Below are 27,808 nucleotides of genomic sequence, written 5' to 3'. Positions count from 1 at the left end.
TAACCAGGTATTTAAAAATTATCTTGAGGGTGCCTGGGTTTAGATGGTTAGGTGTCTACCTTTAGCTCAGGTCTCAGGATCCTGGGATAGAGCTCTGTGTCAGGCTTCCTCCTCAGTGGGTGTTTGCTTCTCCCTCTCCCTCTGCTTCTCCCCTGCTGCCTATGCTGTCTCTCAAATAAATAAAAATCTTAAAAAAAAAAATTATCTTGGGGCACCTGGGTGGCCCAGTTGGTTGAGCGTCTGACTTTTGGTTTTAGCTCAGGTCATGATTTCATGGGTCATTAGATCTAGCCTTGTGCAGGCTCCGCACTCAGTGGGGAGTCTGGTTGAAGATTCTCTCCCACTATCCCTCCCTCCACTCATGCATGTGCTCATTCTAATAAAGAAATAAACCTTTAAAAAAATAAAAATCTTTCAAAACAGATTCCATGCCAATTCATGGATTTTGATGAACTACTATAAAAAATAACACTTTACTATAGCCATGTTTCTCAGAAACTCTTTATTACACTGAGAATGAATGAGTATATGAAACTATTTAATGTGCAAGCTTCTCCCCAAGGCAGTTAAGTTCTGCTTCTGTGTCCCTGTAAATTTATAATCCTAAACTCTAGTATAACCGCTGGAGTCTAAAAATCTGTTTACTTACGGTTCTCTTAGCCAGAATCCAACTAAGAACACAAACCAGTTTAATGGGGGGTCTATATACATCCTGCTTATTCACTGTAATCCTGGGTAATCTCTCTCAGTTTTCCATTTTTAACCACTGCAATAACAGTACCCATCCCAAGGCGTTATGAGGATTATTATGCACATAAAGTACTTAGAATCTAGCACCCAATAACTGCTCCAAGAAATATTCCTGATTACTCTTATTACTTCATATATTGGTATTATGTTACAGCGGATAAATGCAAAGCACTAGTACATGATTCAAGATGAATGGGAGGCCTTTACATCTGCTCTGTGATGTCTGAAATTCCAGTTTTGGATTTTTGAGTAAGATAATTTAAATTTGATTCCAAGTTCCAGAAAATACAGGTTATGTGACTACATAAATAGTGAAATGGAGTAGAAAGTAGAAAAGCCTTGGAATTAAAAAGTCCTTGGTTTTGGTGTTGATTCTGTTCCTTATTAATTATGATTCCTGGAATCGTCCCCAAATAAGCCATCTTAACCCAGTTCCTCATCTTGGGCTTTGCTTTCAGAAAAGACCCCAAACTAAGACAGTGACACACTGAAAAATTTTAAGCATAACTGATTATTATTACAACCTTTCTCACTAATCAGGCTTAGGTAAGAAGAAGTAGAAGCAAAGTGAGAACACAGAGGCATTATGTGCTTAAAGTATGTAAATTTGTTGGATGGGGCTAATAGAGGGAAGATAGAATACCAAAATAAAGAAAACATAATGGGGAGACTGTTTTACATGTCTGCTTTGTGTTAATCCCAGTTTTATGTACCTAAATGGACAACCAGGTGAGGAGAAGATATTCTCAGAATCAAAGCTTTGATCTATAGAACCATTAATGTTAAACCTCTTGTATACTTTATACTTTTTATACTTCATGACTTGGATTTGAACCAATGACCTCAATCAACTGTGAAAGAATCCAGAGGAATCCTCTGGGATTCTGCCAGAAGAAATGTAATTCAATTTTAAATCTAATCAACATCCACTGAGTATCAGCCATATGCTGTTAAGCATCATTTGTAGCCTTGAGCTACAAATATGAACAAGTTTACAATGGCAAAAGTTATATTCTATGTAGTAAGACATGTCTCAGAAAAATGAATTGAGGATTATAATGACCACTGAATAACACAGAAGCCAAAGAAAAAGAAAACTGGAAAGTGATCGTATGGGTAACAACCAGAAAATGGGACATTTAAACAATTAATTCCTACTAAAACATTTTTTAAAAAAGATTTTATTTATTTATTTGACATACAGAGAGTGAGCATGCATGCACAAGCAGGGGGAGCAGCAGAGGGAGAGGGAGAAGCAGGCTCCTCACTTAGGGAGCCTGATGTAGGGCTAGATCCCAGGACCCTGGGATCATGACCTGAGCCAAAGTCAGACACTTAACTGACAGAGCCACTCAGGCACCCCCTACTGAAACATTTTTAAACCTACTGATCAAATTTAAGTTACTAAACTCATTTGGTAAGGGAAAAAATAACAGTTCAATTGAACATTGTATATCCTCAGAATTTTCTAAAACAGATACCAAATCATAAAATGGCTCCCAACTACATTTTTTTAAAATAAAGATTTTATTATTTATTCATGAGAGACAGAGAGAGAGGGGCAGAGACACAGGCAGAGGGAGAAGCAGGCTCCATGTGCAGGGAGCCAGACATGGGACTCGATCCCCGGTCTCCAGGATCACACCCTGGGCTGAAGGCAGGCGCTAAACTGCTGAGCCATGAGCCACCCAGGGTGCCCCAACTACATTTTGATTTGACGCAGGCTGCCATAGGGATACTGAGTTTTTCATTACCTTGGCATTGACAGTTTAGCACCATTTCCCCTTTCTAATGTCATATTCCTAATCCTCTATTCCAGACAGTTACTTTTATTTCTTATTTCTCCAAACATATCTCCCACATTCTCATCTCTGTGTTGTGGTTCAAGGCATTTTGTCACTCTTTACTGCTCCTTTGTATCCAAATCCTACATCCCATTGGTTAACTAAGTGACTACTTCTTTGTAGACATTGCAGGTGCTTTTATTTCCTTTGTGACTCTATTATGAAAACCTATGTAGATTAAAATCTTCAGGATTAAGCTTGCAAGACCTGGGTTTGAATTCTAGGCATAGCATTCATTAGCTTTTAACACTGGGTAAGTCATTCGGTGCAGTCATCAACATTTTTTTAAAAAGCAGGCACCACACTGAGCATGGAGCCCAACACGGCTCTTAAACTCACGACCCTGAGATCAAGACCTGAACTGAGATCAAGAGTCAGATACTTAAAAGACTGAGTTACCCTAGTGCCCCTCAATCATCAAATTTTTAATGCACATCCCACTGGGGTACATTGAGCTGGAGCTAAAAGTACAAAGATGAACAAGACAGAGTTCTGATTTCAAGGAGATCACAACTAAAAGGATATTAAATTCTTTAAAAAAATCTATGAATACCACAGTACAATTAAGAGAATCAATGAAATGATGGAAATAACAGTATTTAAAAATAAGAATAGGTATTTTAAAAATAGGGTATTAAGAAGCACAAAACCATGTGCTGATTTATTTGCAAACATATATATATATTCCTTTTAAAAACTGCTCACATTTAGGAAATTGATTCAGTGTTTAGAACTGAAAGAAGCCATGTGGAGATTCTGCTAGCTTGGAAGACCTCTCTTAGTTATGCTGTAATTGTCTGTGGACCTTCTTAAAAGGTAGCTGCTGCCTACCTGAAGTTATAGACAAGGGTATATTAGCAGTTTTCCCTTTTTAACAGGTGGCTTTTGCTAGGATTTTTCTTTCAAAGGGCTGCTTGGGTAGGAGCTCTTACTAGGTTTAGAGATAACGGGGTCACAAGACCTAAAGCAGACTGTTTAAATAGTCAATTTATAAACTCTGACGAAGACTTTTAGATTTGGTAATCCCAAGTGATATAAAGCATCAGGAGTATAAGTTAAAAGATTCTAATTATGTTTCTTATTCAAACTTACCTAAACTGAGATCACACAGTAGCTATGAAATGATAATATCAATGGCTTCTTAAAAGCATTTCACAGGTGTCTTTTATTGAAATGGTTGATTAAATGAATTCAATTACCACTTTCCCAAAATTATTCTATCTCCCGAAAATCCATGAAATATTTTTTTTTTGTAAAAAAAAATATTTTATTTTCAAGTTATCTCTACATCCAATATGTGGCTCACACTCACAACCCTGATATCAAGAGTTGTATGCTTTACCAACTGAGCTAGCCAAGTGTCTCAAAATACTTACTCTCTTAATGTAATAAATGTCAACACATTTAAGAAGTGTTTATTTGGGGGTGCCTGGTTGGCTCAGTTGGTTAAGTGTCTGCTTTCGGCTCAGGTCATGATCCCAGGGTCCTGGGATCAAGCCCTCCATCAGGCTCCCTACTCAGCAGAAGGTCTGCTTCTCCCTCTCTCTCCGCCCCTGCTCATGCTTTCTGTCTCTCTCTCTCAAATAAATAAAGTTAAAAAAAAAAGTTTTCCTTTGAATAATCCGTAAGTGGAGTATTTATCTCCCTTGTAAAAGTACTTCACAAAGAAAAGAATGCTTATAAGAGAAATAATATTTATTTTACACCAGAAAAAAAATCACCCCTTAATTTTTATTATTAATAACAAATTAATTTCTTGCTATAGTGTAGAATAATCCTAAAGACAGTCACATTACATAGCAACAAATAGTAGGAAAGAACCACATAATATTTCAGGGACTCTTACTGAAAAAAATCTGCTACTTACGGCAGTGGCTCGAGAGAGTTCTCTACATGTACTAAGCAGTCCATTTTGTAAATCGTCCCTCTGTAACACCACGGTCTGAATGGCTGCTGGGTTATCTGCATTCATTTCTATCTCTTGGCTGGCTGATAGCAAAGCTTGCTCAAGCGTGTACTATTATAATAAAAATAATTACACTTAATGTTCTGCATCATTGAATTAATTCTTTTTACTTTAGTTTTATCAGTGTCTTGATAATAAGCATAAAAAGTAACATCAATTGTAGATAATAAACATAATTGTCCTACTTTCTCCTTGTGGAGTTGCTGAAGTTTCTCTTCCAGAGCATGTACCACTTTATCTTGTTCACATAACCGGCTTAACTTGGCCTAGGTTTTAAGAGAAGATCTGTTGTTAGCAATTTTTTATTTTTCATCTAATTGGAGGTAGATAGTCCTATAACTGAAGGTAAGTGTAACAAGAAAACACATTTAAAATAGCCAAAGAATACCTAATTAGGTCAATATTTATTTTAGTCAGTAAAATAAAAAATAGCTTTTAAAGATACAATGCTTAACATGCATATAAAGTGAAAAAGCATTTCAACTACACTATTTCACCTAAATAATTCGAGATATTCTTAGTAATGGAACAGTCTCATATAAGTTTAAGTCATTTCAATGTGGTTAATACTTTTTCCCCTACCAACTACTAGATAGGTTAAATGATATATACAGTACTTAATGAAAATATCAACTAGATTCTGTTTTTATATTTTAAAAATTATGCGCTTATGTTTAGAAATAATATAAACAAAAGATTGCTTCTAACTGCTACAGTACAAAAAATTTGCTAAATGGAGGAAAAATATCATTTTCAATAGTTTAAAGGTTTGAAATTCTTAGTAAACCCCAATTTTTAAATTATGAAAATATCAGAGGGTACTCCATGAAAATTTCAATGCTATAGTAAACTAGTTTTTCAGATGTTTGAAAATAAAAACCCTGGATAAGCTATAAATATGCCCCAACTTGACTGCATAATGACAAGTATGCAAGAAACTGGAGATTTCACTTTGTTTGCCATTCTTTGCCATTTATCTATTAAAGTATTTGTCAGACAAAAAAACTTAACCTATACCAAATGGAATATACTGAAAGGAGAAGGTATAACTCAATAGAATAAAACTAAGAGGAATGAGACACCATATAAAGAAGAATGCATGGTAAGGCAGCCAATCTAAAATACAATGAAAAAAGAAAAAAAGATTAAATTTTAAAAGGAAGTCAGAGGCTAACACTTTCTCTAGAAGACAGACAATTTTACTTTGTCTCCAGTCCTACATACTTTTTTTGATCAGCAGTGCTTTCTACTTTCCTTTAAGTGATTCTCAGTATGATCAACTGCTAATTACAGATGGGGAGTTGATGATTTAATTTAACCTAATTGTAAAAGAAGAAAAGGCTACTTTATTTGGTGTCATTTTGGAGAGCAAGGGAGGAAGAGGAAGCTTTTTGTTATGCTTAATGTTTTGGCAGAGAATATAACAGAATACTGACAATATATAGCATACTAACACTTACATCAATATCCACTTCTTCAGGTCTGTATTTGTATAATGTGCCTCTACATTCATCTTGTGACAACTATGGGAAAAAATGTTAGGTAGCAAGTTTAAAGATAATATTTAAAAAATATATTTAGCCTATAACTAACATTTTAGATTTAGATAACAATAACAAAATGGGATTTTAAGGATTCTTATACTTTAAGAAGTTTAATTCAAACACAGATTATTACAAAAGTAGAAAAAATTTAACAGTGATACAATATGCAAGATACATAAAAATGATGTTAACTTAAGCTTGTCAAATAAAATAATAAGTTGGTCAAACAAATTATACAGCACCTTACATTTTCCATTTGTAAGACACACATTATTTTACTGAAAAATTGACAAATACAATCATAGCAACTATACTGAATCAAATATTCGAACCAGGCATAAGTCAAAACCATCTTTCACGGTATACACATAATCACACAACTGTGTATGTGTACACTCAAATGTCAACACATCTTAGTACAACTTTATTAACAAAACCTGTAACATACTGCATACATATACATAATATATAAACACACATACACAATATAAACTTATCTTGTTCTTCTGTCTTAAGAACTAAAAGATAATGGGGGAAAAGGATGGGTTTAATTGAAAAGAGGAAACTCATTCAAAACCTCTTAAAACTGAAAGCCTATGTTGTAAACTATGGATAGTCAAATCACATAGAAAGTTTATATGGGCTCATTGACACCATTTGTCTTATGATACTATAAGAAATTACTGTTCCGTGCATTTAAACATCCTTTCTTCAGCTTCTTCCCAATACCTTTTGGTCAAACAAACCTTCATTTATGCTTGTGTTTATCAAGATTTCAAAAGCCATCCCCGTCAGTTATACCACAGATAACATCATAGCCTCTGCAGGCAATATTTGACGCTCTCTTATCTTTCGACTTTATATTGACTGCTAAGACAGTAACAGAAACATAGCAGGAAAAATTTACTTGGGCTCATTGCATTTTACTAAGCGGCACACTTTTTCTCAAAGTGGGGATGGGAATAATGTATTGCCACTACATTCTAGATTGTAAAATTAAACTTCATATAAACACATATAAATGCATAAAATTATGAAAATGTGTCAGTTATAACTATATATGCCCGCTCTGTAAAAAAAATTGCCAGTTACATTTTTAGAAGGAGGCAAAATTTAAACAGCAGATAACTTTGAGTGGATCTAGAAATGTGGGTATCAAGCTAAAAATGTAAGCATTACAAACATACAATAAAAAATCCTGGATTTACGTGTTTCATTTCAAGACATTACTTTCACGTCCTCATGCAAATGAATCTGTGACCAGTTAAGGGTATGCAGTGATTAAACAAAACTTTCGTAGAAATGAATTATCACATGAAAAATGAATTTAATGACAAAAGTCAGAATAAAGATTATTGAATATGTCCTAAGAAGCGTCAATTGGTCATTCTAAATTAAAGCACCTAGATCCAAGAAAATAATTTGTACTCTTATCTGAAAAAGTAATGAAAAGTTTTAAAAATGCTTAGATCCATGATAAAAAGATAATGCCAAAATTAAATTTTCTCATTTATAAGGTATCAGAGATGTAAATAAAGCCTTTAGCTACTAAATGCCCAAATACACTTTACTTAATAATATTTAAAGTTAAATGCAAAACAGCTTTACTAAACCAGAGACTGTAAGTCTGAATGTAGTTGTGGAAAGTGCTACATCTAGATTAAAATATGAATTGTATCCTATATCCTAGGGTCAAGAGAAAAAAGACTAGTATTTTATTTATTTTTTAAAAGATTTTATTTATTTATTTATTTATTTATTTATTTATTTATTTGAGAGAGAGAAAGAGAGAGACAGAGACACAGGCAGAGGAAGAAGCAGGCTCTATGCAGGGAGCCTGATGTGGGACTCGATCCCAGGACTCCAGTATCACACCCTGAGCCAAAGACAGGCACTAAACCACTGAGCCACCCAGGCATCCCAAGACTGGTATTTTAAAAGTAAAATTTAGCAATCTGTAATACAAATTTAGGGTACTGGAATACTGTTTTTATTTAGGGAATCCACCGTATATTCATTTTCACACAAGTTGGCTAGTTAATAAAGAATGTGTACTGTGTTGCTGTAATTTAAGATCCTTATAGCCATAAAATAAAATATATTGCACAGTAAGTTAGATTTATTTCATTGTTTCTTTATTTTTAATACTACTGAAAAATTTATTTAAACTCTGTATCATTATTCAATAAAAATATTTATTAGATGCCAACGAAATCTTAAAATAATCAGCCTTCCACTATATATTGCTTTTACTCATCAGAAGAAAAGAAGAAAACAAGATTATTCTTTAAATAATTAACTTTGAAGCATGACCTATTTTCCATTACTGATAATAACTACTGAGGCTTTTCATAAGAAAAGATGAATATAATCTATTTTTAAAACTTCCATCTAGAATTGAAGAAGTTTGCTACTTAGTCCTCATTGTGAAAATCCTACTAATAAGAAAAAAGTAATTTCATGAATATTCCCATTAACAAGTTCTGCATAAAATCATGTTTCCTGGCAATACTTTTTTTAAATCATTTTTCAAATTCATCTTTAGCAAAAGAAAAAAGTTCTGGGTTGAATACCTTCTTTTGAAGTGCCTCAGCAATACTAGAAAAGCAAATGAAAATGGTTTATGTAGAATTATGTAAGGTTGAGCAGTGCTCAAGTTTCAATTTGAGAAGTACATTATACAGACTTTACAGACATACATGCATACGTATAAGGATATGTGCTTTATTCAGAAATAACTTTTTCATAATAAAATATCTAAGAATATTTAAAACACTGGGTTGGCATTAAGTTAAAAAAATTACTTTTGTTAGTCAAAATTTACCTTTCTACAGTATTCTATCCATTTTAAATATGTGACTATATATATTTTTTAAAGTTTATAAATGTAAATAGACCCTAAAAAAGATTTTGGGGGAAATATTTTATAAAATTAGATATTTTATGAGGACTCAAAAATGCTCACAGACTTAGGTATTTGCTAATATTAGTCTGTACCTTTAAAAACAATTATTTGTCAAGTGATTAGTTTCACTGATATTTTGTAAAAATGTAATTGTGAAAGATGTTAGAATGATTAATAAATGTAGAGGGATTTTCAACACGATGTGCACTGATTTAGCATCGGTTTTGATTCAGTTTTAGGTCCTTTTTATATTACCAATTCTAAGAAAATTCCTCTATAGGTGATTTTTCAGGTGTGCTCTGTTTTCTAAGAATATGTAAACATAAAGGTTCTCATGCGAGAAAACCCAATGGCTATGATTCAGAATAATAGGTCATAAACATTATATTAATATTATATTATAATATTAAATATTATATTGCCACTATATTTTCAGTTGTATTTCAGGAACCTATTAACATGGGACTGTAATGCAATGTCAGAGAAGCAAACTGTAAGAGTGTACAATATAAACTTCCATGAAGATTTCCTTTGGATAATGCCATTGTAAGGGAAATCTGGAGGAAAAAAAATAAGATCTAATTTCAGTTTATGCAAGTTAATAAAATTTAGGAAGTGTGTCTGAAGGTCACTGTTATCCACCAGTGGTGCCCTCTAACAATTAAGTACTTTATTAATGGATGATTTTAAAAAAAGGACTGACTGATGACAACCTCACCTTGATGGGACCGAGAGTCAACACTGATTACCTGGTCATCAGTTGCTTATCTCATGCCCAGGAATGGCTGCTGATACTAGCCATTCAGATCTTCCTGTTTTGTACAATTTTAGTTTTTTTTCTTTCAAGTACTCATATATTTAATAAGAAAATATAATAATGAAGAAATATATTTCTATAAATAAACCTATTGCTCTGGTCAGTGATGCTACTATATAGGACCACTCTCAGATATCGCTACACATTTGGAAAACTCCAATCAGAACTTTTTGTGCAATGGAATAATTTCAATCAGCAATGACTTCTGCATCATCAACCCTGACTACTGATCAATCTAAAAAAGAAAATCCAAACCAAAGCAAATTGAAAACCCAGGCTATCACTCTTCCTGAAAATATGCAAAAATGAAAAGTGAAAGTACAACCTATTACAACAAAATGCCTTTGATCTCGTCAATTTATCATATAAAGTGATAAAGTGACAGCTTCAGACACTGAAAAAGGTATAATTCCAGAACAAGGGCCAAAGGTACTCAGCAGTGGCATTTTGGAATGGAATGTTAAGATTATATAATCTGGTTACTTTAAAAATACAGAGGTTTCATTTACTTTTGAAAAGTAAAGCTGTTTAACTTTAAATATTTAATACTTCGTTTCTTTATTGGAGAAAACTTTGCTCAAACACATTACATTGTTTTGAAAACTGTGCTCCTAAGAGTCACCTTACTTACCTTCCTACCTAGAGTTTTAATCTCCCAGATAGGAAGCCCATCCATGATGCTGATTCTGAGATGACTAAAGCAAACCAGTGGCTTGTAAAAGCCAGGGAGTTCAAGGTGCTCCTTTTCACTAGGTGCTTTTACATATTTTAATTCAAATACATTCATTTTTCATGTTAGTTATTTTTCTTCCTCTATATGAATTTTAAAGTATTATAACAGGTCAGAGGCCACAGTAATTTGAAGGTGTTGAAGTGGAAGAAGCTGATGTTGCAAAACACAGAGCTAAGAACATTTAGACCATGAAATATAAAAAAATTGGGATAGAAATGTATAAAATGACTTCTTTTGCAGATCTGCAGATTACCAAGGTCCTAAATTAAAGCCAACCAGCTCCATGGCACATGTTTTGAGTTAGGGAAAAGAATGAGGTAAGATGATGCATATGATGGCATAAGAATGATAAGAATACTGGGAGAAGATATTCCAGTATGTTACGAAATGGCTATCTTCAGGTCTTACTATATACCACAGTACAGAAACTAGATTTAAACAACTCCCATACAAATATTATCTATTCCTAAGACAGTGGAGTAGGGTAGAGTGTTATGGGGCTGCCCCTAAAAGGAAAAAAAGATTTTTTAAAAAAGTTTTCCCTAGAAATCAGTTCTAATGCTTTTAGAATTAATCAAAATTAATGGCAATCTAGTAAAAAAATTTGCAAATGTACTGCAGACCTCCAAGTACATATCAATCAAATACTCTGCACAAAAACTTCAGGAAAATGGCACACTTAATTCAACGGCAAAATGTTCAGCAAAGCCATGCTAAGAATACTGCAGCATTTTAAAAAGCATGGATGAATTGCATTTTTCCAAAGAGACATAAACAAAAAATGAAATAAGAAAACACTAATGTTATGAGTAACTCTGAGGATAAACCAAAACTGTCACTGAGGGATTTTGCAGATGATAAAGCAGTATCATTCACTGTCCAAGACCTTACTTGCTGGTACAGTTGGGGTCTTAGCGCCGAGTTCTCAATCATTGTGTGAACCATGGTGATAATAGGTTCATTTTCTTTCATCTATTTCAAATCAGGAGGAGCATACAGCAAACATCAGTTTACAGCATAGCTAGATTTGAAAGACGACACTGTAAATATAGCCTCTACTTTAATATCTTCCTAATAGTGCAGTTGTTTACATTTTACCCCAAGGTTGTACAGATTTTATAAACCATTCCAAGCAAATATTAAATGCTGTGAAATACTTCCCAGGTTATAAAAAAAAGTTTACTAATTGCAATATTGCTGCAACTGCGTTTTACTTTCTAAATATAATCAATATAGCCAATGAATATCCTCATATACACTAAAAGAGATGATAAATCATCATGACTTATTCAAAGAATAAACTACAGAGTAACAACCTACTTAAAAGGAGAAATTGGCATCATTTAATTATTTAGTAAAAAAAAGCTTAAAACAATATTCAGTTCTTTGTAGTATTGATCAGAAAAATACTAGTTCTTATATAATATTAAAAAATATTAAAATTGTATAATATAATACTCAGTATATCTTGTCATTTAGATAATCATATATTTCATTAAAGTTAATTTTGATAGACATCCATAAACATTCTATTTTGGATTTTCTCATAGTATAACACAACATGTAGAATTATTTCAAGACATGCAAACTGAAATTTATTTAGCAAAGACTTGATATATTTCCCTAGTTCCTAAAAAGGCTGAAACCATGTTTCACATTTCCAGCTATGTTGTACTTAATTACTGCCTCTAGAAAAATATTTGTTTTAGTAGGCTCTGGACTCAAGAGCTAAAGCATTCAAAAGAGAATCATCATGCTATATAGAGTAAAAGGCCAATGAAGTTGTACCATTTCTAAGCAGACAAGTCTGTTTTTAATGGCACTTTGTAACATACACTTTACATAATTTTCATCCTACATATTAGAGAAAATAAGCATTTTTAATATGGTTAGCAAATGCTATTTTACTGACTCCATTAAATCTACAATAAAAGTTTACTAATCTCTAGGTTAATAAATGCATAATGTAATCAAAAGATAAATCCTGAAAAATGCATTATCTAGACAATTTTATTTTCAGCCTAGTTACTAATGTTACATGTCAATAAAATGTTTTGATTGTCAAATTTAAACTGGTTCAAAATTTAAGTTTTATTCAAGCTAAATACTTTATTTTTAAAAAGTAATTTATTTTGAAATCTCAACACTTGCATATCAATCATACTCAAATGTCGTTTTCTTCCCTGCAATCCTGGCCAGTAAGCAATTAAGACATTTATCAGTGACATTTCATGTACACAGGAAAATAGATGTGTTGATATGCAGTTTAAGGCAAAATTTTTTTTTTTTACAGTGGTAGAAAGTAACGTATAAATAGACAACTAGAGATATAAATTTTTCTTTAGGAGAAAAAATTTTTATCATGGAAATTTAAGATCTCTTTATATTTTCAAGTGCCCTCTATGTTTTAAGGGAATGTTAGTTACCTTAACCAAATGTGGACCTTGGAACAGAGTGTAACTGTTTTTTGTTTTGGCTTATTCCTTTGACTGTATTGATGTAACAGAAGTAAGCTTAAGTCTCTATCCACTTTATTTTTTTTTTAATTTTTTTATTTATTTATGATAGTCACAGAGAGAGAGGCAGAGACATAGGCAGAGGGAGAAGCAGGTTCCATGCACCGGGAGCCCAACGTGGGATTCGATCCCGGGTCTCCAGGATCACGCCCCGGGCCAAAGGCAGGCGCTAAACCGCTGCGCCACCCAGGGATCCCTCTCTATCCACTTTAAATTTTAATTTTCAAAGCAATCTCATGATTACTATCTTTCAATAGTATACCATGGAAATTAGTCAAAAGAATACTGGGCTCAGATTTTTTTGTGTTGGGTGGAGGTCAGGCGCATGCATGCTTTAAAAAATGGAGATCAGAGAGTATCCAAATATAACAATACTCAAGATCAAAATGAAATAGCCCACTAAGTCTCAGAAATGTGGCACTACAAATGGGCCTATGTGTCAAATGGCTAGGTCAGTATGGCTCACACCTCTCAGTGGAACTTCAATATAGTACAGATTGAGGACAAATGTTCATTCTCTCAGCCGGGCAAATTTACTTGAAGGGACAATATGGTTTCTGTAGAAGAGTATCAAGCCTGACTTATTTGGTGGACTACTTTGAGAGGGCAAATATGCATGTGTATCAAGGAATGCCATATCTGTGATTGTAAAATGTCTTTATTTAATTTATGTGTCAAAGCTTATTAAATACTTGAGTCACCGAGAAAGGTTATTTTCAAGAAGAAACTAACTTAGGAATAGAAAAACTAAAAAGCGAAAATAGTATTTAAATTATACAAACTGCAGAGTGTTTCAGAGATCATTTCTGAAATTGACTATTTCTCTGTATGAGACATTTCATACATATCAAATCCCAGAGTATTAAAATTAGAAGTCATCTCTAGAAACTGACAATTTAGTACAACAAAGGAACAAAAATGTTAGCAGCAATTATTTTGAATTGTGGGACTGCAGATTATTTTTTCCTTTCTCTATACTTTTCTGCATTTCTCAAGTTCTCCCCAGAGTAGACAGTGCTTTTCTAATAAAAAAAAAAAAGGTATTAAAGAGTCAAGGATAAAAATATATAAACATGAAATAAAATTAACGGAACAACCATATCTTTTGGCAAATACTCTTTGGTGATGCAAAGAAGCCAAGACAAATTTGAGAACCATGTGTTCCTATCATGTTCAAGGCTAAGAATTAAGGTGGAAGAAACCTATCAGAATTGACTGGTGTAGTAAGGTCCTGATCTAGAAAACTGTTCTTATAAACTTTTATTCTGTTTTACAAATCTGTATCCACATTAGAAATTTATTAGGAAAACTGTTAACTATTAAAAAAAGAAACTAACCTACAGATTTGTAAATACATGTAACTATCTTACAATATCTTCCGCCCTTTTTAAAATTATTACTTCAGAAATCAATATTCAAGTTTAGACCAGGGGTCCTTAACCCACACCCACACCACTTGAGGAACCTGAAAAGACACCGTTATTCCCAGATCATTCTAATGAGCAACTTGAGAAATCTTCGATGTCATTAAAATACCAAGGTGACAGGTTGGTCTAAAGATTCCTTTGGCAGAAGTAACTATGATGTTCTCATAGTGTTAAAGTAAAATATAATTTGATAACAGTGCATACTCTTCAGCTCACACTCTTCTTGAGATTCCATTTTACTACTAATAATCCATAATTACTCAAGAGATGGAGTAATGGAAAGGCAGAAGCAGCAGGATCATTTCAGAATTCCCTAGGGCAACACACCTAGCTAACCAAGAGCTGTTAGCACGAATGAGTAGTGGGCTGTTAAGAATGATTCAAAAGTGTCCTGTATGTGGTGGCTCTCTCTTTAAGGCATGAGATATGCAACAGCTCAAGACACCTGCATGCAATTACCATGAGAGCTTGGTCCCTCTTAAGCGATTTCAATGATCTGACAGAACTTTCACTCTTTCCAGATTTATAGAATTAGAAAGACTAGATCTGCTTTATCTCCTAATATATTCTAGAAGTAGGCTAGCAGTTCCTTTCACTTAAAACACCTCTCAAATATTCTATATTTTAATACTTAGAAACTAACTTTGTTTCTGTAATTTAATGAAACATATTCTATCTGGCTTTGGCTATGTAAACTTTAAGATAGCTTTTCAGTTTAAGAAGTAAACAACTGGGATGCCTGGGTGGCTGAGCGGTTGAGCATTGCCATGATCCTGGAAACCCGGGATTGAGTCCCACGTCAGGCTCCCTGCATGGAGGCTGCTTCTTCCTCTGCCTGTGTCTCTGCCTCTCTCTCTCTCTCTCTCTCTTTCTGGGTCTCTCATAAATGAATAAATAAAATCTTAAAAAAAATAAAGTAGTAAACAATGACATAAAAAATACATAGTGCTTCAATGGAGCATTCCATTAGAATTTCATGCTCAAGTTCTTAAAAAAAAAAAAATCCAACAATTCTCTTCTGATTTGAAGAGAATCCTAAACACTATTATGATAGTGGTGTTAACAGCAAATGTATTTTGTTTTCGGGAATGAGAGCCAGAGAAAGACTATTAGTATGTGGAAGATGTTTAATGATTCACTTGGAAATGAGTTAAATGCTTTACTTCCAAATACTTTAATTCCATGTTTGACCTAACAGCTAATGTAAGTTTAGGTTTCAAGTTAACTGATAAATTATATAGCTATTAATAATAAGATTCACTATTTTATAATAATAAAATGAGAATGTATGATCCAGGCATTACACTATTTTTATAACTAACTTAAGCAATAAAAAAGAAAATATAAGTGGAAATAACTTGGAAATACACTTAGGTAATGTCAATGTATTTGTTTACCAGAAAAACACTTATTTTCACTTGAAACTTTAAGTCCAAATGTTTAGAAAAACTACCTAAGAAGTCTGATACTTAATTCCAGCCTCTTTCTCAGTTCTGAGGTATGCTGGGCTAATGTGAACAAACAGTTCTTTTTTTTTTTTTTAAAGATTTTATTTATTCATGAGAGACACAGAGACAGAAAGAGAGAGAGAGAGAGATAGAGAGAGAGAGAGAGAGAGAGAGGCAGAGACACAGGCAGAGAAGCAGGCTCCATGTAGGGAGCCCGACATGGGACTCAATCCCAGGTCTCCAGGATCATGCCCTGGGCCGAAGGCGGCGCTAAACGGCTGAACCACCTGGGCTGCCCCAAACAGTATCTTCTGATATTACTATCAGAAATATCTTGACTTAAAAACTCGTCACCAAAACAACTTTTCAACATAATCATATGTAACTATGTCACACTTAGTAGGATCTTGAGCAGAACTTCCCAACTGACACCTGTAGGCTGGGAATGGATTACAGGTGTGTGGAGATAGGGACCACCTCAGTCCTCAGTGGACCTACCATGTTGCTGATAGCACCTTCTTCAGTTCCCACCAAGGTACTGTACAAATATCGTTACTTTCTACATGTGCCACACATGAAAAGGTTAGAAAGCACTAAGATAGTGTTTATTTCAGAAAACTGGACTTTCCTGTCTTTGGTGTTTCTTGTGATAATTTATCTCAATAGTTCTCAAACATGACTAAAAAAAAAATATCACCTGGATATTTAAAAACATATACAGGCTGGGTTCTGGCAATTCTGCCAGGGACTAGGGGAAAGAGGGCCCTAAGTATTGTACTTTTTCTGAAAAATCCACTGATGGTTCTGACAGGAAATCAGGCTGACAACCATGGTCCCATCTTGGCACTAACTCAAATAATTGAGGACTAATTTCAAGTGTCCTCAATAAAGAATTTTTCAAGGTCCTGATGAGTTGGTACTAAAGGTTAATCAAGCTATCTGCACAAATATCAAGATGAAAAAATTCCTAATTGTCTAAATGCAAATATTCCATCTACATTAAAACATTATCTTTGTATGAGATAAAACATTAAGATATTAAATCCCCTTAAAAAGTCAGCTGAATTTCATTATTAATATTATTGGTGGACTTTGCAGAATCATAGGGGATCTGGGGTGCCAGGAATCTAACTGCCAGCTATTCCATTTGTCTAGCAACTACTAAATATCAGTTTCAAAGTCTCTATCTTAGAAATTAGGCCAGCTACTAATGCAGAAGGAACAGGATATTCCAACTCATGACAAAAATACTTCTGAATAATTTTGGGGTAAATGGTAGGAAAGAGAAAGATCAGCAGTAACCAGAGACAAGATGGCCATTCATATAATTTACCCTTGGAAAAGATTAGTTCCTGAATCTTCCTTTAAGAGGTGGTTAAGTAGGGATCCCTGGGTGGCTCAGTGGTTTAGCGCCTGCCTTTGGCTCAGGGCGCTATCCTGGAGTCCCAGGATCGAGTGCCGCATCGGGCTCTCTGCATGGAGCCTGCTTCTCCCTCTGCCTGTGTCTCTGCCTCTCTAATAAAATCTTAAAAAAAAAAAAAGTGGTTAAGTAGTGGCTTAATTGGTCTTTAGAAAGTTTATATAATAAATCATCTAGAATAGTGTTGGCCAATATAACCTTCTGTGATGATGAAAATGTCTATATGCTGTAGTCCAATACAGTGGCCATGTCGCTTCCTCTGCCCTTTAAATGTGACGAGTGTCACTGAGAAAAAGAATTTTACATTTATAAAAATGTAACTAACTAAAATGTAAATTTAAATAGTTACATATGGTTAGTGGCTATCATATTAGTAGGCTTAGATATTCTATACAAGTAAATTTAGTATAATTTTTTTCCCCTGATCTAGATCTTATTCCCAGAAGGGGAAAACATTTGTTCAAGCTCGGTCTTGTAATTGAGTTTGAGTTTGAATGCTGTGCTAATAGCTCCCTCCTTTTTTTGGAGCAAGCAGTCTGGATGACTCCTATCTATCTACCCCACAGAGCTTTTGTCCTGATAACCAATGAGAAGACCCATTTCTGTGCTGTCATTTTCTATTTAAATGGAAAATGGACTTTTCCTGAGTTCTTAATGACTTCTTAGGAAAAGAATATTTAAGTTGAGAATCTGTCTTAACAATAGCAAAAACCCCTGATGGCCTAATCACTGAAGAATTCATTTCTCAAGAATGTCCTCCTGCGTCTAGATCAATAAACTCTTAAGAAGTGTGGCAAGACTAAAACGCTAAAGAATTTGACATGCTTAGGGTGAAGCTCTGAGGAATGCGGGGGCCTTTATAAACAGGTCATTTAGATAATGACAATGTAAATGCCTTCCACTCTCACTCTAGGAACATCTGAAAGTCCAAGAACCTGAGATTGAAGGGTATGACTACCTATTCAAACTACTCATTGTTTAACAGGGAGCAGGAAAATTTGAAGTGACTTTTTAAATAGAGGAATGTAAATAAGTCTCTTTATAACCGGTGGGGCAAAGTACTGAGGTCTATTACTGTGAACATTTTAAAGCATTATGAATAAAATGTCCATGCTACAGATGTTTTCTAAAAGTAAAACTTTGGGAAAATATTACTATTGCTATATATTCAGGGGAATCAATGGTACCTTAAGAGATGCAGCTAGACAATATAAGATTTTCTCTTTCTCTCCAAGGGAAAAAGATGGATTAAAAAAAGGAACAACAAATTGGGATACTAATATAGGGGTCAAACATATCTGACATTCCCTTAAAAGAAAAAGCAGAAGCATTTCTAAACTGGCTGATGCAATAAGTACTGGCTTTAGGATCGCCAATTATAAGGCCCACTTATTGCGAAACATTATAAAAATACCCTGAAGCCAGTAGGAAAAATGGAGGGTAATCTCTATACTCAAAACCTCACTTAAATTGCTGAATTTCTAAAACCCCCATTTTGAGATATATACACCTTTGGTATATTTTGAAGAAAACTCTGATGGTCTCAGGTAATTTCTTTCTAAATTATTTACTTACATAATTTATTCACAGTGACTGTCACCTCTTTTTACCTAGGGTCTATTAAACTTTTTTTTTTTTTTAATTAAAATCCTTTTGGTTACAGGATACACTTTACAGATCTGATTTTTACTTCAGCGGCTTAAACTATTTTCCTTGTTTAATGACTCATTTTTTTTTTCATATTCAATGAACCAAGGTGATGTTTTAATGATGTATAAAAAAGCAAAGTTACATATCAAATATCCACTACAGTAAGAGGATTTAATGATTCATTCTTTTTTTTTAAAATTTTTATTTATTTATGATAGTCACACACACACACACACACAGAGAGAGGCAGAGACATAGGCAGAAGGAGAAGCAGGCTCCATGCACCGGGAGCCCGACGTGGGATTCGATCCGGGGTCTCCAGGATCACGCCCTGGGCCAAAGGCAGGCGCTAAACCGCTGCGCCACCCAGGGATCCCTTAATGATTCATTCTTGACCACTGTTCCTTTAGCTTCAAGGAATAAATTATTATCTGATGGTACCATTTTTTTTCAATCACAGGCAACTAGAAATATTAAAAGAACTCAAAATCTATTTTGCGAAAATGTTTTATTGTGGATATGATAATTGATATGGTTATAATTTTCCCTTCTTTGCATGTATTTTAATGATACCATTTTAAAGGGACAAACATTCCAAGAGTAAAAATCTGGTATCTCTGTTAGTAAAAAAAAAAAAATATGATTACCTCTGTTATTTGTTTTGGCTTTGGGTAAATCTGCTCTAAAATATACTTTAACTTTAAATCAAAGTTAGAATATCTTCTAGATACAAGGACCTGGGTTTTATTAACAGCAATTGTATTCTGAGTTACAATTGGCACTGAATAACAGACTTCCTATAATTAATTTAAAGATTTATCAATTTATGTTTTAACTACATAATCACACTCTTAAGACAATCTTAAAAATTTTGGCATTTATGCTCAACTTTATTTCCTTCCTGGGCTTTGAAAATTATTAAAGAATTCTACTTTGTAAGCAGTAACTTCCTGTCTTACACACTGAGCTCCATAAATCTTTGCTGAATGAATGTTGTGAAAAAAATTAATAAAGATAAGATAGAAGCAAAAGCTACAGTCCCTGGGCTACAAAAATATTTGCTTTTGTAAATACAAAATAAAACTGTATAATTATTATGCATTTAGGAGGGGTGGGGAAATTGTTTTCATTTTCCCATCTTATTAGATGGAAAATATAAGAATAACTCCAATACTTTTAAAGGAAGTCAAATAGATTTAGGAAAAAAGGAAAGAAAAATCATTAATACAATGTATTCATCTTAGCTTGTGATTTTGGGCAAGGCATTAACTTAGAGGCCTAACTTACAGGGACAAATCTAACTGACCCACATGCTACAGAGGGTATATATAGGAAGCCAAGTGGAATACTGTATGTGCTCTGGAAACTGTAAAGTGTTAAACTGTTAGAATGAACAGGTACTGGACAGATCCACAGTGTGGAGAATCAGATGCTTTTATTTTGTTTTCTTAAAGATTTCACTTATTTACCTGAGAGAGAGATCACAAGGGGTTGGGATAAAGGGAGAAGCAGACTCCCCAATGAGCAGGGAGCCCTACTTCACCTTCAACTTTGCCTTCCTGGAACTTGATAATGGGATTGCTTTTAAAGTAGCATTGGGAAACAGTGAGTTGCTGGCTGGAGAAAAGGGGTTTTGGGTAAGAAGTGTTTCACAGGTTGGGGTGGTGGTGGTAGAGGAGTGAGGGTCTGAGTGACAAACCAAAAAGAGACCTTATTTTGTAGCAAAAAGTTTGTGAAATTCCTGAAGTTAGCTGAAAGACATAATGTGGCAGGTGTTTTTAACATTGCCAAGATTTTGTGACTGAATGGTAATGAGGAGCTTAGCACCTATAAGATGTTATGATGGCCTCTCTTACCCTGACTCAACACCATGCAGATATTACGTATTCAGCTAAAATAATCTGTTCAGATAGTTTTACAGTATCTCATGATTTTCCCGTTTTCAGTAAAACTGTCCTTAAAGTACTTTAAATGCAGGCTTCAAGATATTTTAAACTTTAATATATGGTCATGTTGGGCAGATGAAATATTAGGAGAACATATTCTAACTCCAGGAAGCTGTCTGACCTCATTCTTCCATTTTTTAAAAAGATTTATTTATTTATTCATGAGAGACACAAAGAGAGAGGCAGAGACACAGGCAGAGGGAGAAGCAGGCTCCCTGCAGTGAGCCTGGTGTGGGACTTGATCCCTGGACTGGGATCATGTCCTGAGCAGAAGGCAGACACACAACCGCTGAGCCACCCAGGCATCCCTCATTCTTCCATTTTTATAAATTTGTGTAATTTCTACTCTTAGAGGGGCAGAACAACAGAACTGTCACAGCTTGGATCTTTCTAGGTAGGCTGCCATTGGTTTTTCTTTTCACCCACTAGGCAATCAGACTATCCAAGACTGGTGTCAGATTCTCCTAGCCATGGCTGGAGGAGGAGACTAGGTCTCACTTTTTTCTTTTCCTTTGAGGGCTTAAACCACTTTGAGTTTTGTCTAAGAAAATAGCTAAAATTAAGGTCTTGACCTTTCTCAAAGCCCAGTGAGCTCTCCTCCAAGGATGATGAGCTCAATAAATGTTACACCAATGATGTTAAAGGTGAACAATATTTTGAAACCATTTTTGCTTTTAGTTTTTTGGTAAGGGAACTGAGGGTAAGATGACAATCCAAATTTTGGACACACTGGGGTTGGAAGGTAGAACACCCAAGTGCAGATTTCTATAAGCAACTAGAAACACACAGCTGGAACTGCAGCGGGGGATATTTTAGATACCTTTGTGCCCTTCTCCACATCCTGCTAGCTCATCTTTTATTTCAGCTCTTGCTGAGCCAATAACCACTTTGTGCATGGGAACCCAGGGGTTCACATGTATGAATAACCTCAATATGCTGGAGAGTTAGTCTCAAGGGGCAACTCTTGGTCAAAGGAGGATGGGAGCCAGTATAAATGCTCCTCCTTCTGTTGTTCAGTGGGCAATTCTGCACTGCTTTTTTCGTCAATAAGTATCAGTCAGATGAAGCCCAAGTTGCCAAGGCAGTTGATAATATATTCTCTCCTTCCCTGCTCACTCTCCTTACTTCTGTACCTGGGTAGTAAATAAACTTCCTGAGAACAAGCCCACACCAAGGACACCCACATCACAGGCTCTGCTTCCTGGGAGAAACCCAGGGGCTAGATATGTGAAGAATAACTAAGAGACAACTAGTAAAATGATGTGCAGATGAATGCTCAGGTGTTCTCTCACCTGAAAGAACCCAGAGAACCCAGAATTTGTAAAACCCAGAGAACTTCTGGGGTGCCTCAGTGGCTCAGTTGGTTAAGCGTCTGACTCTTGATCTCAGCTCGGGTCTTGATCTCAGTTGTGAGCTCAAGTCCATGTTGGGCTTGCTTAAAAAACAAAAATAAAACCAGAGAACATCCCCAGTTTAAGGCTGAGATGAGTGAAAACAGTTAACAAAACAAAAAGGGATAGATTAATTACCATAAGAAATTAGGGAAACCATCCTAATACTGTGTAGGCAGTGGACAGGCCAAGAGATCAGAATTAACACAGAGAATTTTCAATTCTAATCTACCCACTGCCTGTTAATTTAATCTTAAGAGTTCTGCTCTGACAATGTCATACACTGCTTAAGAATTTTCTGGGTATTATCCTCCTCTCCCCACTACTTCTGTGATCAAATATGCAGAGGTGGGGAGAGACAAAGAAGAAAAAAGAAAAAGAATAAATGACGTGTAAGGGAGAGACAGAAAGAATTGCTCTTAATAGCAAAGCATAAGAAAATACAGATACTCTGTGCCATGTAACTAGTAGGGTTAATGTTAAATAACACACTTTCATTTTTCCCAGTTTCCTGTTTGCTTTTGCCAAATGCCTATTCTATATTGCCTAGAAACATTATCTCTCAATCATCCCTAAAAATAGAAGCTCGAAGATCCCTTGAAATATTAGAGAAAATGGGATCCTGCTTAATAGCTCAACAGAATGAGGTTGCTGAATTGACAGGAACAATGAAAGCCATCAAGAATCTTTTCAATCATCTTGTTAGCATTTCTTCCCTTACAGGGAAGCTGTCTTTCATGAACACAAAGAACAAAATGCAAAAAAGTACTCTTGGATTTTTACCTTGAATGGTTTCAGCACCAATTACATACATTCCATTAATTGTTCCTTTTTACATTTCTCTTGGCACAAGTATGTTTAAAAGTGGTCAGAGTTTATGTCTACATAGAGTTTTTTTCATTATACTTTCTTAACAGATTATCTCAATGCTACTACACAACTTTTGCAAATGAGAAAGTCTTGCTTACTCTTCAAGATGTTTTAATAGTATTAAATCAAAATGAATTTATCTTCCCCATAAGCAGTTGATACTTAAAAAAATGTACCGATAAAAAGAAAGATTTAGCTATTGATTTTTACAAATCCCAAAACATTTTTATACAACAGAGAACACCATAGGTAAGTGTGGGCTATATTTTTCTTTTATTGTACTATGGCAAACTGGTTTGTCAGCAGAAATTTCCAGTTTTTCTATGAGAATTTGAGGATAGTAAGATCCTTTGGCCATCTGATGTTAAAGAATATACTCTTTGATGCTATATTTAGAAATGACTTAAGTATGTTCTGGCAGTGGGGAGACAGCTCCAGTTGGGTAGAGGTAAACCAATTTTATTAATTACTGGAACAAAGGCATATTCTTTTCACAAAGAACTTTTGAGCGCACGGGGAAGAGGTGTTCCCCAACACAAGCATGGTTGATTGAGGTAGGTCTCTTCCTTTCCGGTTCTCAAGCAAATGTTTCTGGTGCATTTAACTATGATGACTCTTGAAGGGAGAGGGGTAAAGGCAGAATGTCGTAATTTTAAGGGCAATTTGTAAAAGCACATTCAACATTATGATACAATTTTATATTTAAAAGATGAAAAAAATACCTGCCGCAGTACCAGTGCAAGTAAAGCTCAGATCTGTAGAACTCAAACTCCATTTACTGTAGCAAGTATTCTTAAAGGAGAAGGTTGGCTACTGGAGTGCTACAATAAAATCAGAGTGGGGTGAGGGGTGATGGTGGTGGAGAAGGTTGGTACATGTTTAGTTTACCCACAAGGGGGCAGCATGCTGACAAAACACTTGTGAAGTCGGGCTCCAAGTTCGTTCTTTGATCCTTCTGCCCACTCCTACCACCCCATTTCCTGGTCTCAGTTCCTAGCATCTCATTTTTTGTTATCACTGCCTACATGGAAAACTAGCAGGAAGGTTTTAGGAAGAAGGGAAAGGGAACATCATCTAAATTTTCTCACGGCTCCTTTATGCACTAATAGGGAGAGTCAGAAAAAGCATGTGAGGAAGAAAGAAACAAACGCAGGGAGTAGCTAAAATCGGGGTAAGGAAAATGAAGAAAGGGGATGGAAACGTTTTCACTTCCCATTCCTATTTATCCTCCCTTCAAAACTGACCAAAAAAGTCATATACTCACTCATTTTCTAAATAGAATCTGGATGAGGTATGTGAAGTACATCCAGTTAGGATTATTGTATCTTAAAATTCACAAAAGTGATAAATAAACCTAGGCTGCTCTTGATAAATGTAGACTGTTGAAGAGCCTACTGACTGAGCTGTAAAAGCACAAGCAAATGAAAATAGTATACTTAGAAATGAAACAAACAGCAAAGGAAATTCTATGATTAGCACAGCTTTTCTTATCATCAAAAACATTTCTGTACAGGACTCATCTTCAGAATGGTGGTTAATTAGAAGCCAAATTATATTGTTCAAGCTATAGGGACGAGAGGTCAAGATTTCTGGATTGACTGTGTAACATGTAGATGTTCAGGATTTCGGATAAGGCATTTTTATTTTTTATTTGTGATAAGCATTCTGGAAATATCAGAAATGATTTTACCTCTGAAGCAACTCAGAAACTATACTTGGCTAAGAGAGTTTCAATCAATAACAAACCTTCTTTTGACCATTTCACAAGGGGCAAGAGAAAGCTGCATTTTGTGGCTGGCCTTAGGTTATTGCAATGATTTGAGCTACAAGAATTAAGTGTTGAAAAGTGAGTACTAACTAGTACATATTCATTTGGTATGATATATAGTATAAAATGTGACCAGAGCCTTTTCCTCTTTCAGATTTTAAAATCTACTTTCCAATTTGTAGTTATATAAAAACTGGTGAATCAGTTTACAAATTAGGCAATAATGCCAATAATGCCTAAAAAACCCAACAGATTTGGTCATCTAAAATCGGTTACTGGCAGTAACAAGATTAAAAGCTGGAAATGTTTTTTTTTTTTTTTTTTTAAAGAGCTGAATGAAAAATTATCGTAATTCAAAATTAAGAATTCTTTTATATAACTTTATAACCTCACTGTTGATAGAAAATGTAGAACAGTTCAAAAGTATTTCATTTACACTAAATGTAATTATCTAAAACCATAAAAAATGTTTTGGTTTATTTAAAGAGAGATTTTTCTGTAGGAAAACCTTATATATTTAGGCATATCTGAGTTTCTGGGCAAAGCCACCTTTTTTCTACATATTGTCTAATTATTGTCTAAAAATGGCTCATTTTTTCCCCATCACAAACTGTTTTGATTGTGCAAATAAGCATTCAAACTCTTGTGAAGTATATCCAGTTAGGATTATTGTATCTTAAAATTCTGTAACTCTTCTTATTATCCTAAAATTTTAAAATTGGACTAAAATAACTATTTCACAATCTAACATAAGAAAAAGGCGAATTACTGGAAAACTTCTGACATGTAGCAGGAGTGGAGAGGATCAATGAAAAGTTGAGATTTTTGGAGACCACCTATAGGATCACTAGTGTGGTCCTTTCCAGTAGCACAGGCTTAGTGGAGTGTCCTTAGAGAGGACAAGGGAAATAGAAACCTCAATCGGATCTGGGTCACTTGGGCAAAGGGAAGGAAACAGAGATCTGTCTGGGAAACGGAGTTGAGGAGAAGCATCTTAGCAAATGGTGGTATTTTTGATGTATTTAGCTGAACTTTCCTATGATTTTTTAAAAAAGTTTATTTAATTATTCAAGTAATCTCTGTGCCCAACTTGGGGCTCAAATTCGTGACTGGGTGAGATCAAGAGTCGCATGCACAGACCGGGCCAGCTAGGAGCCTCCGGTGATTTTCTAAAGAGCTGTGTTTGCAATTCCAGTTATGTTTTATTGGGCCAGTAATAAATTACAGTGACCTACTAGGTTTATTTCCAGAGATACTATATAACTTCAGATTCATATTTATATTCTTGTTTTTCAAACCTAATTTTTGTAGTATCCCATCATTTTTCAGAACTATCTCTATTTATAGGCAAAAGCTTTTATGAATGTTATTAACCATGCATCTTAGAGCCTTTCTGGCAGTGTGGCATTTTGAGGGAAGACTTATTTTACTATTTCATTGGCTAATGTGTCTTTATTAGATTGCTTCCAAAGTGTACAATGTACACCGTGGTTAAATTTCAACAGTACACTCACTCTTTGGAGTGGTTTGGAATTTGGAGTCACAAAATACTGACTTCTAAAGCATTCCCATAGGCAAAATCATGATGAAAAGGTGGGAAAATAAAAACTATACATTAAGAGAAGTGTATTTCATTTAAATTTTTTTTTAAAAAAACGACTGAACTTCTTTTAAAGGGTTATCCTAATGTAAAATCCCTCTTTAAATAGAACTAAAGCAGTACACTATTATTTTGCTTTAAGTAGGCAAATATAAATAAATATGTAAACAACTGTCTTATAACCTTTCTCACAGTAACTTCTTTCATTTGGTAAAATGTTCAAGTTTGAACATTTTAAAACAAACTAAAACAAGTTATAGCTTAATTTATATAGCTAAAAATGCATTTATTAGAAGAAATTTTATGTTTAAGAACATATCAAAAATTCTCATAAAATTAAAATTAAATATTAAAGATAATTTCATAAAAACTGAAATATGGAAGTGTCAGTCCCTGTTCATGAAATGCCATTCACCCTAATCATCCACATCCATTGCTACCACTAAGGTAATTCGAGGAACTGTAGGCTACTATAAAACTGTCTCTACATAGCAAAGACCAAACACCGGGAGGAGATGGCAAAAAGGACCAAAGTTATACGATTAAAAATGACCATCACACTTTCACCCATATGGAATACATAGCATGTCCCCTCCCCATGCCCTGGTCTTCCAACAAGGCATTCCCAGCTTGGTATCTATTTCTTTAATTAGGTCAGCTCCAAGCAGAGATAAGCTTCAATGAGTATATGAGTCTTTTTGGGATAAGAAAAGGGAAATCTGGAGAATTCAGTCACTCAATTTTCCAGTAACCAGCATCTGTATGGCCCCTAACATTCACACCTGTCCTTTCTACTTGGTTGTTTTTTTTTGTGTGTGTGTGTGTGTGTGTGTGTTTGTTTTTCTGGTATTTCTGAATTCACTGTTACGAATCTTATTCTGTCACTTGTAAAAGTCATGCTATCAGCTCTAAATGCCTGAAATATTTGAGTAGCCTGGAAAACTGTACATTTCAAGAGTTGTATTAGGTATCATAAGCAAAAAAATTCTACAAATCCCACCTGATGATCCAAATACATGGTGTTCCTTTGAAGATGATGTGAAAGAATTTCATTCTAGTAGGCATCAATCAAGAAACAAAGGGATAGAGAAAGAGGGTGTAGAGTTCATGAAAAGTCAATTTCGAGATAAGAAAAACAGGTAGTTTACCACAACCTACTATGTCACAGTATACAACTTTCACATACATGCTCCCCTGTAAACTGTACAGATGA

At 34.6% G+C, this 27,808-nt stretch overlaps 1 protein-coding gene across 9 annotated transcripts in view; it reads right to left on the bottom strand.

The window, feature by feature from the left end:
- The window catches only part of PLEKHA5 (pleckstrin homology domain containing A5), a 241,028-nt gene that overhangs the window by 41,075 nt on the left and 172,145 nt on the right, over nucleotides 1-27,808 (bottom strand). For 8 of the 9 annotated variants that reach the window (XM_055318807.1, XM_055318808.1, XM_055318809.1 and 5 more), the window contains 3 exons: nucleotides 6,021-6,083; nucleotides 4,746-4,826; nucleotides 4,462-4,611 (listed from right to left, as the gene is read on the bottom strand). In XM_055318807.1, coding sequence (XP_055174782.1) covers nucleotides 4,462-4,611; nucleotides 4,746-4,826; nucleotides 6,021-6,083 — 294 coding nt within the window. Of the gene's footprint in view, nucleotides 1-4,461; nucleotides 4,612-4,745; nucleotides 4,827-6,020; nucleotides 6,084-6,586; nucleotides 6,623-11,450; nucleotides 11,532-27,595; nucleotides 27,650-27,808 lie in introns of all 9 variants that reach the window. The other variant, XM_055318819.1, reaches the window with a different exon arrangement.

Source organism: Nyctereutes procyonoides, unplaced genomic scaffold, assembly GCF_905146905.1.
Source record: "Nyctereutes procyonoides isolate TBG_1078 unplaced genomic scaffold, NYPRO_anot_genome, whole genome shotgun sequence".
In the NCBI taxonomy this organism is placed as follows: Eukaryota; Metazoa; Chordata; class Mammalia; order Carnivora; family Canidae; genus Nyctereutes; species Nyctereutes procyonoides.
Note: the sequence above shows the minus strand (reverse complement) of the source record. Positions and strands in the feature narration are given on the sequence as shown.